The 17,950-nt window shown below is 31.4% G+C and overlaps 2 protein-coding genes across 6 annotated transcripts; one reads left to right on the top strand and one right to left on the bottom strand.

Moving 5' to 3' along the window:
* The first annotated feature begins 2,533 nt into the window (after positions 1-2,533).
* LOC148234869 (neuroguidin) lies at positions 2,534-6,292 on the top strand. Of its 2 annotated transcripts, none has more exons than XM_088187138.1 (2): positions 2,534-2,685; positions 3,992-6,292. In XM_088187138.1, exons 1-2 carry the CDS (start codon positions 2,677-2,679, stop codon positions 4,916-4,918), a joined length of 936 nt encoding a protein of 311 aa, XP_088043264.1. In that variant the 5' UTR covers positions 2,534-2,676; the 3' UTR covers positions 4,919-6,292. The 2 variants fall into 2 exon arrangements, with proteins under 2 accessions (XP_088043264.1, XP_088043265.1); XM_088187139.1 differs by having other exon boundaries at positions 2,534-3,292; positions 3,541-6,292.
* A 1,336-nt stretch (positions 6,293-7,628) lies between these two features.
* Positions 7,629-17,561, bottom strand: LOC148234868 (CDK5 and ABL1 enzyme substrate 2). Of its 4 annotated transcripts, XM_088187127.1 has the most exons (10): positions 17,165-17,543; positions 16,690-16,858; positions 16,425-16,570; positions 14,291-14,480; positions 13,942-14,196; positions 13,715-13,750; positions 10,026-10,140; positions 9,767-9,957; positions 8,020-8,227; positions 7,629-7,955 (listed from the first exon to the last, which is right to left on the bottom strand). In XM_088187127.1, the coding sequence occupies exons 1-10, from the start codon at positions 17,355-17,357 to the stop codon at positions 7,815-7,817; spliced, it is 1,644 nt and encodes a 547-aa protein (XP_088043253.1). In that variant the 5' UTR covers positions 17,358-17,543; the 3' UTR covers positions 7,629-7,814. The 4 variants fall into 4 exon arrangements, with proteins under 4 accessions (XP_088043253.1, XP_088043254.1, XP_088043255.1 ...); XM_088187128.1 differs by lacking the exon at positions 13,715-13,750 and having other exon boundaries at positions 17,165-17,561; XM_088187129.1 differs by lacking the exons at positions 14,291-14,480; positions 16,425-16,570 and having other exon boundaries at positions 17,165-17,523.
* Positions 17,562-17,950: the final 389 nt, after the last annotated feature.

Below are 17,950 nucleotides of genomic sequence, written 5' to 3'. Positions count from 1 at the left end.
TTGTAGCAACGTTCAGCAATGTTGTTGCTTTAGCATTCCTATGCTGGAGTAGACGAAGCTTATGTTTAAATTTTAGGTCTAACTGGAGTCTGTCTGCTATATTAAATTGCCACGTTTTCAGCACACAACGCAATACTTTATTTAAAAAATTAAAAGAGCATAAATCAGCAAAAACAAAAGCAGTCTAAACAGCTTAGTCAGTTACAAACGATGCGAACTTTATTCACAAAGTTTGAAGCAATTGAGAAAAGAATGTCTAGTGGAAGATGTGAACAACAAAATTATGACTCACTTAAAACTCCAATGAACTCAAAAATGAAAGAATAGCGACATATAACCCTAATAGTCTACTGAAAAATTCAGACACTAGAAAAAGATCAATTAATAATTACAGGAATAATTTAATAGCAGATAAATATTCAAAAAATTATTTATAAAAAGCAACGAAAAGGTTGAAAAGACATATAATATATATGTATATCGCCAATCAAAACGACAAATGGAGATTAGCCGAGAGATAACAAATAAAAAGTCAACGCTTCTGCTAATTATATTAAGGAAGTCTTCAAATCTAATGAAATTGAAATACAGGACAACGACACAGAAATAATATCTAATATTATTTCAAATAAAGCACCCGGATTTGACTTAATAACGTTATTTGGCGCCCCAGGAAAAAACTAAATTTGCGCCCCCCCCCCCCATCCTATTAATACTTTAATAACTCATTACATGAGCACAAAAATATAATTCAAATCAAAGTAATTTAATATTATATTTCACACCATACTATTTTTTGAGATTGTGTGTATTTAAGAATTTGTAGTTTTATTTTCGTCGCGATTTTTTGCTCGTGAAATAATCTAAAGAGTGCACAGTAGTGTATACAAAAAAATAATATCAGATTATATTCTTTAACAATATTGTTTGATAATTTTAAGTGAATATTGCCCCTTTATTTGGTAACACGGCGCCCCACAAGATCTAGCGCCCCAGGCGATCGCCTGTACTGCCTGCCCCTCGGGCCGGCCCTGGGCTAAATTATAAAGAAGCTTCCAAAAAAGCCAATATTTAAACTAACATATTTAATTGACGCAGTGTGTAGATTAAAACAAGTGGCTAGTGCCTGAAAAATAGCAGAAGTAATAATGATTTCCAAGCTAGGAAAACGATTAAATGAAATAAAATCGTACACACCTATATCATTGCATAATAATAGCAAGTATTCGAAAAACTCCTGTTGAAGAGAATGAAACTTGTAACAGAGAGAAAAATCAATTCCTGTTTATCAGTAAGGGTTTCGAAATTTATTTTTTACAAACGATCAGGTGCATCACATCACTGATTTATTATAAAAAAGGCGCTAGAAGAAAAATATATTTGTTCGGCTATTTTTTTAGATGCTACTCAAACTTTTGATAAAGTATGGCACATATGCTTAATATAGAAACTAAACAGCATACTATCGAACATATCAAGTTGACTAATAAAAATAAAACTAAACAATTCAAAATTTTCATAAACGACAACACTATTCTATTTGATAATACAGCTAAATGCATTGGCATGATTCTGGATACCAAATTGTGACGAGAGGAATATATAAAAAATAAAAAAGAACTTGAAATAAAATATAGAAAGCAATATTGGCTCATGGGAAAAACTTTTAAGTATTAATGTACAACATAATCAAGATATACAATCAAATTTTGAAACCAGTCTACGGCATACAACTTTGGGTATGTATCAAACAACGCTACTTTTAAATTTAAAAAATAATTAAAAATATAGCGTGACGAAACATTGTGAATGCTCGCTCAGTTGTATGTTCGCCAGTGCTATAAAACGTTTTGCTGCTAAGCGAGGCTCCAACAGCACGTCAACATAGAGGCAGCAAACTCCTCAATGTGGACAACTTGAAAAGACGACTGAAGATGACTCTTTGAACTGGTCTAGTTATCATTACTGAACTCATTTATTATTAGTAATTGTGTAGTGCAGAATAGAAAACTTTTGAACGCCAATAGGTAAACATAGTGTTTAAAACATAAATTATAAAATAAGGGAAATTGTTGGTTATAAAAAACAGTTTTGAAGTTAAAAGAAAAAAGTAATCTTTTATTACTTAGTCATTAAATAGAGTCGAACGGATAGGTAAGTTTTAAACGGATTTGTTTCATATCCGGCACAAACTATTGTGCATCAAGTTTGGAATATTCAGGGTCCGGTTTAGTATAACGTCAAATATATGCATTGGCTTACCATAATTATGAAGCTCTAAATCTGGACAGCAAAAAAAATGTCAGAAATTTTTGTTAAAATATGTCTGAGTAAAACCGGGACAATCCTAGTGAAACCTGGATGTATGGTAAGCGAAATATATTTTCCCATCGTGACACATTGAGATAATCTGTTAGATCACGCTGGTTTTAATTTAGATATATAACAGACTGACTCTCGGAATGAGAAATGCAGGGACGGTTTGTGCTTTGATTTATTTTTCAACAATGCATATTAAGACCAAAAATGTTTTGTCGCGTGGCAACACTCGGACGATCACAACAGCGGCGTTTCCGTGCGGCCGCGTGTGAGTCTCGTCGGCTTTGGCGCCGCAAAACTCGCTAGGGGCGACAATCCTGAAGCGGCCGGAGGCTCCGCCTCCTAACCTCACCAACCATGGTTCAGGTAGAGTCGCACTTAGTCGTAATTTCAGCCTTAAACCGCACCACCCGTGTGCCAAAAAAAAGAGGTGGTATGGATTTTTCTCGCGGTTCCGTTGGGGGAAGGGGGTATTTTTTATGTGTGCACTTTTTTACCTTTCCTTTTTTATTCCTCGTTCCTTGTTCGTTTTATTTTGCGTTTTGCTGTTTGTTTAGAGCGGTGTTTCTAGACTTTTTTACTTTGACAAATGTGCACTTGTTCGTTTCGATGACATCAATTGGGGAGAGTCGTATAATTTAGGACACTTTTCATTGTTTCTTTCATACAATATCAAAAGTACTAAATACTATATACTATAAATTTTATTAATTATAGTTTTTGTTGTAATTTTTATACTATTGACAGAAAAATTCTAATTTTTTTTAAAAAGTAACCTATACTGTTTCATTATTTATTGGTAAACGCAAAATGTTGCAATTTAATTCTAATACTACCTCATAAATAAAATCTGACGTACGAAAAGTGTTTTCTATTTATTCAGGGTATTATTGTGTTATTAAAAATATAGTATTCTGGTCGATTATCATTTTTTTTAGTATAACATTGTCTAAAAGATTAATCTTTCATATCAGTAGGAGGCATGTAGTTAATAAAACACTTGTCTGTAGTCTTTTTTCATTTAGGAACGATTTTGTAGTAGATATGTAAGTTAGCGAACTCAGAAAAAATAAAACCATTTTTTTTATTATCCCTTTTAATTTAAAAGTTATTATATTTTTTTCTAACTTTGCATTCCACAAACCTAATAGATGCAAAAAGTTATATTATTATATATTATTCAGAGTCAGAATGAATATCAAACAGTTAGAATAAAAATAGCATACGGTCAGAATATAAATATAGGATGATCAGAATTAAAATAATGAATGGTCATAATGATTTACCCAACGAGTTTCTGATTTGATTTGTATCAGACAGTATTTTTTCTGTTTTTTTTTTATGAATTTTTATATTTGAACAATGTAAATATATTAACACTATTTTTATATTCGGAAACTTATTATCTTTGAATACACTAGATGATAACAATTACAAACTGAAAAAATGATTCTGACCATCTGTCAAAATAATTCTTTCCATTTAATATAAATTTTGACCATCTAATATTCATTGGATTTAAAATAAAAAATTTTGTAAAAACGTATACACTTGATCATTGTGTACCATATTACGCGTTATATATATCTATTCAAGTTAAAACTTGCTACTCTCTGCAATATAAGAATACTTACTATTACCAGTTGATTACCAACTTCCTTTCTCTTTACAGGCGGCGGAAGAAACGGAACGTCAAGATTTGCCACAGGCTTTACGGCTGTTAGACGAAATGAACGATAATGTTCGCCAAGTGACCCAGCTCGTCGATAACATGCTAGTCCGTGTGAAAAACGGAGAGATGACAACAGATAAAGGGTTGAGTTTTCTCGAAATGAAATATCACATGCTCCTTAGTTACCTGATCAATTTGACATACATTGTTTTAAGAAAATGTTCAGGAGTAAATATTGAGGCCGATCCGGCTATCGACAGGCTCGTGGAGATTCGCACGGTTTTAGAAAAGATTCGTCCCATCGACGTCAAATTAAAATATCAGATCGATAAACTAGTCAAGAGCGCAATTACGGGAACTGGATCCGGAGACGACGCCGCATTGTTCAAACCTCATCCCGAGAATTTGGTCAATAAGGTAGAAGACGAAGCGTCCGGAATGTCCGAGAGCGAGGAAGAGACGAAAGAAGACATAGAAGACAAACCAAAGAGCGGGATATACATACCCCCGAAAGTAATCGCCATGCATTACGACGGAGATGAAACGAAAGCCGAAAGGGACAAGCGCATCATGGAGCGAGAGAGAAAGAAAGCGTTGAATTCGAGCGTTATCCGAGAGCTGCGCGAAGAGTTTTTGGATACGCCGATGGAGATATCGAGCGGGAATAAGAGTCAAAACACCATGTCTAAGTATCAGAGGGAAAAGATCGAATACGAAGAGAATTATCTCACTCGTCTGCCGCTGACTAAAGCCGAGAAACACAAGCAAAGGAAGATGAGCACCGTCGGCAACATCGGAGATGAAGTGATCAACTTTGGCGATTACAGTGCGTTGAACGACTCGACCGGCGCGAGCAGCAAAAAGAAAAAGAAAAGAAAAGTCGTCCGTAAAAAGGGGAGAATTTCCAAAAGGATACGGTTCCATTGAAGACCTGCCGGCGCACAAGTCATATCATAATCGGAAAAATATTAATAACCACATAAACAATAATATAAAGTACACATTCTGGCTTTCATCATTCGTGCACTGAAAAATTCAGTAGTTATCACTACATTTTCATAAAATAACTCGGAATGCTTAAGAGTATTTTTTTACATTAATTAGACTCTAGTCTTTAAGTGCTTAGTTCTAAAGCTAAGTATTTATCTCTCAATTCATACTTGTGTGAATTGTTTTAGTTTTTAACGTTGAATTATCTTATCAAAATTTTGCGAAAAATAATTCATTGCCGAGTTGATCTACGTAAGTTCTTAATTGGGTAGAAATAAAAACTTTACATATACCTTGTTCTTACGCAGTAATCTTTGAACTTATCCCGATATAAAATTTGATATTATAGTGAGAGTCTTGACTTTTATTCGAATTACTATAATTATCGGCATAGTAATTTCTTATTAATCATATCCGACCTGATAAATATAAATTTAAGTTCCATATGATAAGTTTCGAGTTCAAAGATTACTATAATAACAAAGCGAATTTTATAATAAATTTCTATGAATCCAAGTAATTATCTCACAAGTTTTTCATCTAGTTCAAATTATTATATTATAATAATACATATTATGAGCGTATGCATAAATATAAGCTTATATGTATTCAAATATCACGATTGGATTGTCGAAGAAATAATCCAAGGTACATATTTCCAATATGTTCAATGTAAGGTAACAGGGTAAATTTTATTCAGTCGTCAGAGTAAATTTAACTTGTGCGAAAGAAGTATATGTATATTTTAACCATTGGGGGGAAAGTATTAGTACAAAAACAAATTCATATTATTTTCTGCCCACCATATAGCCGAACTTTGTAAGCTTCCGGTAAAATAATAAAGATCATTAGCGACGCGTAAATTATCCGTATAATACTTAACGATATTTAAAAATCAAATAACCTTAGATTTATCTTAAATTCTCATTTTTTTAATCGTAATCCTCGTAAGGTACACGTGAAATGCGTTATATTTTTGGATCCTTTTCGGTAATTAATATTGACGATTATACTTTTTAGACTTTAGTACATTACAAAGCCTTGTGTGTCAAGGTGACATTTTTTTATACGATGATGTCGTCTTGACCGTCTTACATTATTGCCTATACGATGATGTTGTTCGTTGTGTTGAAAGCGGCGGGACAGAAAAACTAGTTGCTAGAGGTGCTAAGTAAAATATTTAAAAGCTAGTTTTTTTGTACGGCTACGGTAGTTATCGATTATTTATACACAGAAATCGCAATGTGGGCATTAGTCTTTAAAAAAGGTTGTTAGTATTAAAATATTTCCTATGATATTGAAAAGAAAAAAGTATTTAAAAAAACTAGACGGTAAAAAAAACCGGCGACGTCGCACAAATCGAAAATTTCAAAATTCTCGGTGCATATTTTTCAGGTTGTATTTCGTTTCGGCTAATCGTTCTTCATATATGTACCTTGCTCAACGTGCGGCGTCGGCGAGACAAAAAAATATACAATATATATAAATACAATACATATATATCGGCACTAATCAAAGGTTTTCTTTATTCTAAACGGCACCGAATTTATTCAGAGTTCTGCTGTTGAGTTTTATCCAAATGTATATATTTGGAATGAAATAAATAAAGAGAATATTTACTGTTTGTTAAAGTTACAATAACAAATTTTCCTCACGCCTTCAAGTGACCTCAATAATGAATCATCAGAGATTTGTTACAGCTATGCGATCATAGTTGTTTACCGTTTTATACTTTTACTTGACGTTATTGTTAAAATAACGCAAATCGTTCCAAAAGAAACAATAATCAATAAAAGTGTTGAGCCGTAAATAGTTCTTAAAACATATGCTGTAATCTGTAAGGTACCGGGTTTATTCCCAGTGAGAATTATTTAATTGAAGTGCCTGCCCGAGCTGCCGGAGATGCTATATTATTAATAGATTACATTTAAATAAATAAAGAACATGTATCTAATTTCAGATATCTTTAAAAAAAATATTGAAAAGACAATTTCAAATGAATCTAGTAAGACAAAAATATTTGGAAGCTTTGGTTGTCTTTTCAATATTTTTTTATATGATATAATTATCTGAATTTAGAACACTCACTGGTCTTTAATAAACTTATACTTTTGGAACGATTTCATAATTTAATTTTATTATAAACGGTACATACATTTGTATGTGTAGCTTTTATTTAAATGTGATTCGGTTAATATGTAAGTGTATTTAATTTTTTTATTATTGATTTTTGGCAATCTTAGAGTTTGATAGTTAATATTGAGTGTTTTTCCTCAAGTAAAATTGTATGATCCAGAAGATTAAATATTTAAAAAACACTATCAAAAACTAAGATCGTTTTAATATGTTTATAAAATGATTTTTTTGATTAAGTTTTTTAATTTGTTAATTTAATGCTATTTTAGTTATTGTATGTATATTTATTTTATTCTTTCGATTAATGTTGATTTGTGATTGCACAAAAATTATGTTTTAAAAATGTTACGTTAAAATTTAACGATTATTGTTTTTAGTGCTGTTTTACTTGTCTTTTCGTTCTCAATGTATGATTTATAAGTATACACTTAGTTTTAAATAAAGTATAACAATTTTATACAAAGCTCTGTTTCTATTTTTAAAAATCCAATTATCCTCAATAAAAAAATAATAAATCAGAAATAGTTTATATTCGTTCATAATAATAAATATATATTACATTTAATACATATTCACAAAGATCAACATTATATTTACAATTTACAAAAACAATCATAAATAAAGATTTCCTATCAAATTATAAAACAAACAGTATTTGTAACAAATATGTTTTTTAAACAAAACAACAAATAGAACATCAAGTTTCGTGCATCAATCTTTGGTAATGAGGGAAGATCTCATAAGGCGGTAAGTGCAAACCGAATTCGAGTGCGACCAGAACTGCAAACTCGCAGTTAATCAGGTCTTTTCTGTTCAATCTGAAGATGCTCTCTATCCTCTGTAACGTTAAATATGTATAAATAACTATTCTATAAAATTTATTTACAGTCAGATTTACAAACCTCGATGAGGACTTTCAAAGTATCTCCTTTCACGTCGTTTAATTTGGCAGATAACAAGAGACACGCCCCGGCGCAAAGCTTCCTGTTATCTTTATTGATTAGATTGGCAAGGATTAACTTTTCAAAGTAAACGTAGCCTTGGGCAACAGTCAACAAATCTACGAGATTTCCATCTAGTTTTGCGATTTTCCTCATCTCACGTTTTAAGCTAGAATAAAACGTACATGAACGTTAAATTTATTTTCCTGATCTCAAATTTTGACTATTTTTCTTAATTAGATATAATCTTGGCTGATATTTTTAACTGTTATAATATTAACAAATTTGTCAGTTTTATGGTTACTGATTGAATACAAATTATGGCAGTCTTATGAGTATGAAGCGCGAATTTATGAGCGTATAGTGTGAAACAGCTGCTGGCAAGCCTAGATTTTAGTTTTAAATATTATATAAGAAAAATTAAAAGAAAATGTTGGAATGGGCTCAGCAGCACCGAGACTGGATACTTGAAGATTGGACGAGTCATTTGGATAAAACCAATTTTGGTGAATGTTTAATCCAACATTATTAATTTAAAATAAAATATGTCAAAAATTTTGACGTCATTGTTATTACTTATTCAAGGATTTTATACTGCTGGTATTGTGTGTAGTTCGAAGAGTAAAATAAAAAAATATCTCGCCACTTGTGACGTACATACGCTCCGTATTTACAGGACTATCATTGTATTTTGTATCGGTCAAAGTTCGGTTTAGATATGCTTCATTCGATTCTCTTGATTCTAAACAAGGATCCCCTTAAACTTGACCAGAAAAATGCATGTTATTTAATGAAATACTATAAGTCTTAAGCACCTGAAATATTTTTCAAAAGTTGTTAAAAAAAACCCGATATATTGTCTTCTCTTTTTTAACGTAAATAATAGATATTCAACAAATATATATTTTTTAAAACATTTACTTGAAAATACACGTTTTTTAGTAATAATAAATAATGATTCATAATACATAATTCCATCTTTGAAAATATAAAATCCCGCACATGGTCCTTAACCCTTTCACAGCAGATGGCTCCTATAGAATTCATCAAGAAAATCGCCAGTACTCATTGGGCATCTAAAGCTGCCATAAGCCTTTAAGCCTAATAATATGGTTATTTAGTATAAATTAAAGGCTGTAAATATCTTGAATTATTTGATCATAATATTTTGGAAAATATAACATGAATAGGTGTCCCCCACATATTAAAAAAATTCGAAATGGCGCGCAAAAATATCAGCCGCAGTAAAAGGGTTAAATAATATAATAGCAATTAATGAAATAGAAATACTAAAAAAAAAAATTGGCCAACTTTTGCCACCTCTAGAAAAATCTGAAATGACATCCATGGGAAAGAGTAAAAAATTGCATCACTGGTCACATTTATACCATAAATTATATGGTTATTATTACAGTTGAAGGAAATCCTACACATTTTCACAGTAGAAAGCATCAATGTTTTACAAACAGACTTAAAACAAAGTGCTTTACAAACAAGCCCTCGAGAAAAGTTGTCTATTAAGAACACCCAAGAACGACGTAAATAATTATTACCGCAACAAAATATCGAAAACCATTAACATTAATCATAGTAACCAAAACATCAAAATATTTACAAGGATGCGCCACTTTTCTGGTCAAGTAAGTATAGAATTTGGCAGTCATGAAACTGTCTAATTGGGTAAAAGTTCGCATAAATTGATACGTACCTTCGAAGCTTACTCAAAGTCAATTTAATATGCGGAAACTTTTCTCGGAATTTATCGTTCAATTCCTTCTTCAAATCTTGCGGTCTCACATAGTCAATCACAGACGTCATATAAGAAGTGAATGTCAAAAGTGTTCTATGTTTCCCAGCTATCAGCTCAGGGTCATCTAGTAAGTTCGGAGAATATTGCACCTAAGCACATAAAATTAAATCATATCAAAAACATCGTCAACAAATCAACTATGAATCAAAATAGTTACAGTTTTGGGGGATAATAAAGCGGCATCGTCCCAATCGAAAGGTTTTCCTTCCGGATGCGTGTGAGGTGGTGATGACGCGGCTGTCGTCCTTTGTGCTGATTCATACGAAAAGCACCTGAATCATTACAATAAATAGATAATATTGACACATTCCACAAACTATTAACTCAACATATCGATTTACACTACTTAATCATTATTATATTATCACATACACAAGTCTAATCAAATCAAATTACAGAGGTATTCATATGACAATGTTACTACAATACAAAGTATTAATATGAATTTACTATAATAATATGTGTAACCCAAGACTTTTATTATATTTTTTTAAAAACTTTATTATATTACATTATATGCAGAGCCGGCTCAGTGTGTAGACACGTGTAAAACGAAAACAAGACACCATAATTATTAAATCAATGGAACACCAATACTATTTAATTAAAATTATTACATCACTAAAAAAATGTACTAAATTAGAAATGATACTGGATATAAAAAGGCCATTTCTAAAGCTTCATAATTCACAGAAGTCACAACTAACTACAAGTCAGATTTTGATCAGCAGGCGTACGAAGTAATTCACGTAGGCCAATATTCAACATCCGGTACACCTGCTGGAATTCCGATGCAAAACGCCAATGCACCAACCGCAACAGCCGAGTCTTCAAACATGATTAGAAGCACCTCATTTAGGTCACCCATCCATATAATACACAAATAAATATAACATACTAGTGTTAACCTTTCCCTCTATAATTAAAATAAATGTGTAATATTTTTTAATGCGCATACAGAAAGTTACTGTTAACAATAAGTTAAGTTCAATTTAAATAAATAAAAGTACAGGTGTAATGAACACGCATAATATAAAGCTCGATTGCGATAAATAACATCTAAAATTTATAAAAAATTACTGTATGTCAATTTTTAAAAATATCTGGTGTGTTTAAATATATCGTAATGTTTATCTCGGAAATTTTTGTTCGATTAAGGATTCTGTGGGAGCTAACAAAAAGGCACCTCGAATATTTTTTGTTCGAGAAGGGCAAAAGAGGACGTCTAGTTACTTTAATACAAGGATTATGCACAATAGCTAATAGTACGTAAAACACACTTCTAACAGTACATCTATTATCCTAAATATGGCATCAACTTTTAAATTTACAGTAGACCCCCCAATAACACGGTAAATTGGGGACGTGCTATTCGGGTGCCCGTTACTTTATATGTTCGCGAGCCAAAAGGAGGATATCCCACCACACACACCTAATTCGTACATACGTATTGCAAAAAATTGTATGAGTATTTTCTAGTTCCCTGACCACACGCACCCAAATAGCACGTCCCCAATTTACCGTGTTATTGGGGGTCAACTGTTTATTCATCAAAGCTAGAAATTTAGTCATTTTTTTTCTTAAAACTGATAATTTAATTTAATAAAAAAAACTAAGTTAATTTGACTGTATAGAGAGAAATTCTATGTTTTCTCTTTCTAAAAACTGCTATTATAATTGAAGAAAATGACTATTAAAAATACTTTAAAGCTGAGACACAGCATATAAACTATTAAATCAATATTTTTAAGATGATTACATTTTGCCGACAATGAAAAGTTTTACAGTAAATGTATGATTGCAATCAATAGCAAAAGAAAATTATTAATTAAATTGTTTTAAATTCCGAATTGGAAAAGAAAAATATATTTTCATGGAAACAGTCCCAACACACAGATTTTGCATCAGGCCAATTCTACGAGCCAGCTCTGAATTTTATGATGTTATATGTATTTATATACCATAAATTATTTACATTAGAATAAACATATTTAGTAAGAAATATCAAATACACAATGTTCCTAAAATAATGAAAAAAAGTCAAACTGCACTTGCCATGCTGCTTCAATACAGCCAATACATACAAATCAATCTGAAACGTTATTAAAAAGTCCTCTAATTTTATCTCAAGATGCTATAATTCTACAGTTCCTCTGATGAGCCGCCACTAATGAGCACTATTATCAACATTTATATACAAGCAAATTACAGTCCATATGCGAAAGCAAAAGTATGCAAGTTTTACATTTGAAAAATCATTTCTTTTAACTCATGTGAAAAATATATAAAGTGAAATTTTTTTCTATATAGTTTCAGTGAAAAGTGCCATTTATCATATTATAATTATATATTCTATAAATATATAATAACTACATAAATATTATATATCTTTTTGAGTGTAAGTGCAGAAAATTGCAAAAAACTGGATTGAAAGATTATTTATATATTTTTTGTACTTAGACACAACATATTTACCCTTCACATAACATAAAAATTCATTTAAGATTAATAACCTGTTTGATACCTGAAAATTAAAATTTATAAATAATTAACACGGAACGCCAATCTTGTACAGCTAAATAATTTGAATTAGCATATTTTTATGGTCCCAATCAATATGTAAAACAATGAAAGCTTCGGATATGTTAGTGAATCTAAAAATCAAATTATAATTTGCGCTAATAATGATAAAATATAAATTGGTCAATGTTTCCTAGTATAATTAAAACATATTTAGTAACTATAACTAACAAATAAATTTATTAGCATCTTAAACCAAATTTAATTTATTTTATAATTTATAGCTTTTTCACGCTGATAAAAAATACAGCGTATACAAAAAGACGATTTAAAATCAAGGGAAAAATAGTCATTTAACATTCACTCCATAGATGGTAGCAGACTTTGTTGTAAAACATCAGATGTCAAAAAATACTGATTTTACCCACTCCGTGGATTACCATCAGCGAATATCACGGGTAGGTACTATATTACCCGTCGATTAAGTGTTAATTTGTTTGCTGTTAAATTTATTTATTATGTCATTGTGGAACAAAAATAGTGCATTAGTCATTTTAATATTTATTTATACATATTTTTTATTAAATTACTGTGAAGATTTGTTTATTCTAGTGATGGCAAAATTAGACTTGTAGGTCTAAATCGAAAACGAAAAGCGAACGATTTAGATATAATAAATAAAACCTCAAGCAAGTCGCATCGCTTTGATAAATTTTAACAGCAAAACTTATAATAATAGTGTCTTATAAATGCCAATATTCATTAGATGATGAATGTTTTGGGCTTCAAGTTACCACAAACTGTCCATAAAAAAGGAAAAACTGAACTTTTTTGTAGTAAGACAAAATCAATGATTTCGTATAAATATTGATTAGGCATATCGAACAGAGTATAAGTCTGATTTAATTATTCATTATTATGAGAAAAATTAGACTGGGGGAAACATTGAATAAATATAAATTATTAAATTTAAACTCGTCAAATCATTCATTTCAAATACTATGTTTTTTAGTGTCTTCAAACTGAATGCTCGAAAATAACAAACATATACAGCAACCCAATATTTACAGTGAATTACGCAATCACCTCACTCAGTACTCACAAATAAATAACACAACTATGATTACGTCTTCTCATATCTACAATAATATAAGATATTGTTATATTGTCGTTCAAAATGCAATAAAGCGAGGCGTGATTACATAGATTAATTAAACCGCATTCCACCAAACGCATAATGTTTGTCAAAAGCATGCTTTCTCGTCAGTTCAACATTAGTCTACGTCTTTTTTGGCAATCTACGATGTATCAAAATTAAAATATTACCATTTCTTATCAGTCTGCCGAGTTAAAAACTTAGTCCTGTAATTTATATGTAAAGTGTAACTAACAAAATTATCACATAGCATATTATTAAAAGAAAAAAGTAAGCAAACGTGTTATAAACAGATTGCAGTCATATAAACGAAATCTTATTTATGATTGAGATCGAATATGACTGCTAAAAACCAACACAGAGTTTGTTGCGAACGATGGTACAGAAATAAATTTACCTGGCGACGACGTGAGGATGCTTGTGAACGGCCGAGGGGTAGTTATAGATCAATTCAGCCATTCCATCGTTATCATACACTTTTTTATGATGGACCCGCGGAACCAAGAGTTTCGCATAAGACATCTCTTGACCGTTTTCTCCGCGCTCTACGCCGAGCAGATCGAATGCGTCTATAGCTACGTCATTGATCGAAGATAGGGGTCGAGGTCCGGACGTGTTCCGTCGCCGGACTCCGTCCTTCCTCAACTCTGACCTACGTTTGTCATATAAAACAAAGCATAATGACATAAATAACATAGATCGACAGATATAATACATTTTTTTATAAGCCCAAACACGTGACAAACCTGCCAATCCTTTGTCCTTTAGAGAACGGAATCGACGAATAAATTAAAAACGGGACACCGTTCTCGGTGGCGAGAACTACGCGCTCGTCTTTAAACTTTATGCCTTTTATCGATTTGAGCGTAATGCAAATATCTCTATTACCTACAGTTTCCGATTCAGGAATACACACAGTTCCCGACCGCAAACGTCCTGAATATTTTATCAAATTTGGTTATAAATAATATAAATTTAAGATGTAATTGAGGTGGATCGTATCAAAAGTTGTCTTATCCAAGAAAAACATTTTTCAATATATAAAAAAAAACAGGGTTAGGCACAAATGTTGCAACAAAAATAAATTAATGTCAAGTTTAGAACATACGTATTTACAATCTTTTGCCTCAAAAATAAGATAAATTGATTAATATGTACAAATACACACTGATTTCACTTGTTTTTTATAAGTTTTAGTAATATTAGATGATAAAAAAGTCCAAATAAAAGAATTTTGAATAGAAAAATGCAAAATTTTGTTTGCGTATTTATTTGAGAAGACAAATAATTGGCTATAGTTAGAGAAATACAAACGACAGGAAGCCATTTTTTTAGCTTTACGTCTAAATTTATTTGAAAGTGTTAATCCTTTGACTTTTTTAACAACTTATAACGGATGTAATTTTGTCCGAGTGCGGGGATTTCGAAATTCAACAAGCACCCCTCTCCCGAAAGGCAGATGGTATATAAGGGCTTGCGTGGCTTTACAAAAGGGCATAGAAATACCATTGGCACCCAGAAGTGGCTGTTTTTGAACAATTACCAGTAGCACCGGACCCTGTCGGAAATGTTTGAACGCTATAATGTAATAATTCTGATTAAATTATTATTTATTATATTGTTTCAAAGAAAAATATGCTAAAATATTTTTAGATAAAGCTACCTATATTATATTGCATGGAATATTATATATAGACATCTTGAAGCTGTAACTTTCTGGCCTTAGAAAAAAGTTTAAAAACGGTGTAAGCACTCATTTAATTTAGTTAAATATTTTTATATTTTAAATATGTGTGAAATTTTTCTTTATTTTTGTGTAAGCATTTTTTAGATAACATTGTATTTTTAAAAGTCACTTTTGCTTTTACATAATATTGAAAAATTATCAATTCCAGAAAAATAATGCACTGGTGAATCTCGGAATGATTCGCTTGAAAGAAAATATTATGACTTGAAAACCTAATTGATTTGTAGACTTTTTTTTGATAGTTTAAAAAATAAGTAAATGAGATAATACAAGTGTGAGTGCCGAAACGATTGCCAAACCTTGTACTGTGTGTTAGAGTAGTAAAAATAAGAGCTCTAGATCAGTGGTTGCCAACCGGTGGTCCACGGAGAAATTTTAAAATATTTACAATTTTTGTGTTTATTAAAATGTTTCATTATATTCTTATTCTTATTTTTCCTAAGTAAGCCAAGACCAATATACGACGATGATTACATATTAACATTTAATAATTGAAATTTTTTTTAATAATATTGTGTGGTCCAGTGTACATCAGCAAAGCAAACAGAACAATTTAAAAAACTTAAAACTTACTTCAGATTAAAAAAAATCAGAAAGTGTATCTCAAGAAGAAAATATGCTTACAATTTCAAAGAGTGAATGGTGTATTTGTATTAATTGCAAAAAATGTTTATGGAAAGTGTAAACAGAAAAAATATATGTGTAAAAATTGTAGTAATTATTTTTGTGGCATTGTAAAACTCATTATTTTTAATAATATATTATGATATAAATATATTTTTTATCATTTAATAAAATATCATCCTATATAAAGCTATTAACCCTTTCACTGCGTTTGACATCTCCAGAGGTCATGGCGAATAAGCCCCAGGCGCAGTTAACGTTTCTAACCGTCATCAACTTTTAAACCTTATATCACAGTTGTAAAATTGCCAAAAAACCAAATGAAATCAGTGTGTAATTTTAAGATATTTCTGTCATATCTTTGTGGCAATATTGCAGCACACTCTTAGTCAATTTGTATTTTAAAAATATATATAATGCTGTTTAAATCGACTGAAATGTATAAAATGGATAAGACGATTTTTGTTATAACCCGCCTCAATTATAACTATTTTTTAACAATTTTTTACCTAGATTCAAACTTTCGTTACTACTATTATATCTATCGTCAGTGTTCGAAGCGTGACTAGAATTTCCTATTAACGGATTCCGTTTACGTTGACTGGAAATGGATCCGAGACGTCTCTCTCTGAGCGATTCGCCTTGACTTGTGCTCCTATACATCATTCAGCATTAAAATATCATACGGGGCGTCACAAACGGACGATTCGTCCATCAATATTTTTAACAGCCAGTATTGATAATAATATTTTTATTGACATAAAACAAATTTACCTATCTCTAAACGAGTGGCAACTGATCAACGGAGCTTTTGCAGGTGTAGCTGTGCTTTCCGAGTCAGAGCTCAACGATTGATGATCGGGGCTTTTGCCTATGATGCTACCCTTTCTTTGCTGCAGTGGCGTTTTTTGCATTCTAGAATCGATTTTGGATTCAATAGTTTCTGAAATTATATTAAAATATATTAGTTTATAATGGGCACTATAATTATAAGTGTGTATGAAGTAATATATCATCAGTTTATAAAAGAAAAATTGTGGTTGCAGTCAAAGTATAACTTTAAATGCCCATGTAGGTTCTAATTATTAATTCCTATTGTTTTGTTGTTATTAAAATTTTGAAGTGCTTCTAAAATCATGCAAGTCGACGGTTTAATAAAATGATTGGTTTGAATATGTATTTAAGACACTTTAAGGGCTAGAAATATTTCAGGTAATTGTGAAGGTGAGCAAAGTGAATGGAAATATACCTCTGGAGGCTTCTCCTCGTTTGGAAGCTCCGTCCAGAGAGATGTTCGAGAGGAAAGCGACGGCCGCCAAGCGACGGCGAGCCCTAGCCCTTCGCCCCCGACTCGACATTCTAGCCGCGCCTTCAGACGGTCCGCTTTTTTGCCGAGGGCCCGCAGCGTAATCGCCGGATGGCTTTGCTGCCGACGACCGCATTGAAAGATTTGATCCAACGATTCGATTGCGCCGCAGTAGTTAATCCATTCAATATTTTCGATCGACGGCTGAAATATCAAAACAGCAACTCGTCTGCGACAGTGCGCATGCGTCAAAATTGATCTGTCAAATTACATTTCGTATAATGAATGAACTTTGTATATAGAGAGAGGTGTTGTCGTCTTCAAAAAAATAAACTCGACTAAATCAATTTTTCATTTATATTTTATTTTATTTGGCCTCGTCATATCAGAACTAAAAAAAATTGTTCAACGCAAACGATTGGATTTTTTCTCATAAACTTAAATTTCCTTGAAAAATGATATTGGTTTTTAATTTACAATATTGTGTTAATAAATTGCTGTCTTTTAAAATATTAACAGTGAAATGGTTACTTTTTCTTTATAAATAAGATGCTATTCCATTTAGATGGTGCTTGAAATAAAAAGTTTGTGGACCCATTAATGTATTTATTTAATTTTTATTATGGCCCCACTCTGGTAACACTTATGTAAAGGACACTTTTATTGATGAGTTTGTAACGGCTGGTGCTGCCTCGTGCACCGTTCTATGCTGATAGTTAGTGTATTTTT

Source organism: Plectrocnemia conspersa, unplaced genomic scaffold (genome assembly GCF_051122295.1).
Source record: "Plectrocnemia conspersa isolate PC_06_02 unplaced genomic scaffold, ASM5112229v1 ptg000005l, whole genome shotgun sequence".
Taxonomy (NCBI): Eukaryota; Metazoa; Arthropoda; class Insecta; order Trichoptera; family Polycentropodidae; genus Plectrocnemia; species Plectrocnemia conspersa.
This window is presented reverse-complemented; position numbering and strand designations above follow the sequence as displayed.

Bases quoted from the DNA above. Each gene is read 5' to 3' on its own strand.
- LOC148234868 (XM_088187127.1), bottom strand. From the start codon at position 17,357: ATGCGGTCGTCGGCAGCAAAGCCATCCGGCGATTACGCTGCGGGCCCT. The intron at 16,859-17,164 runs GTATATTTCCAT...ATATAATTTCAG, and splicing joins ACGAGGAGAAGCCTCCAGAG to AAACTATTGAATCCAAAATC. The intron at 16,571-16,689 runs GTAAATTTGTTT...AATGATGTATAG, and splicing joins TGCCACTCGTTTAGAGATAG to GAGCACAAGTCAAGGCGAAT.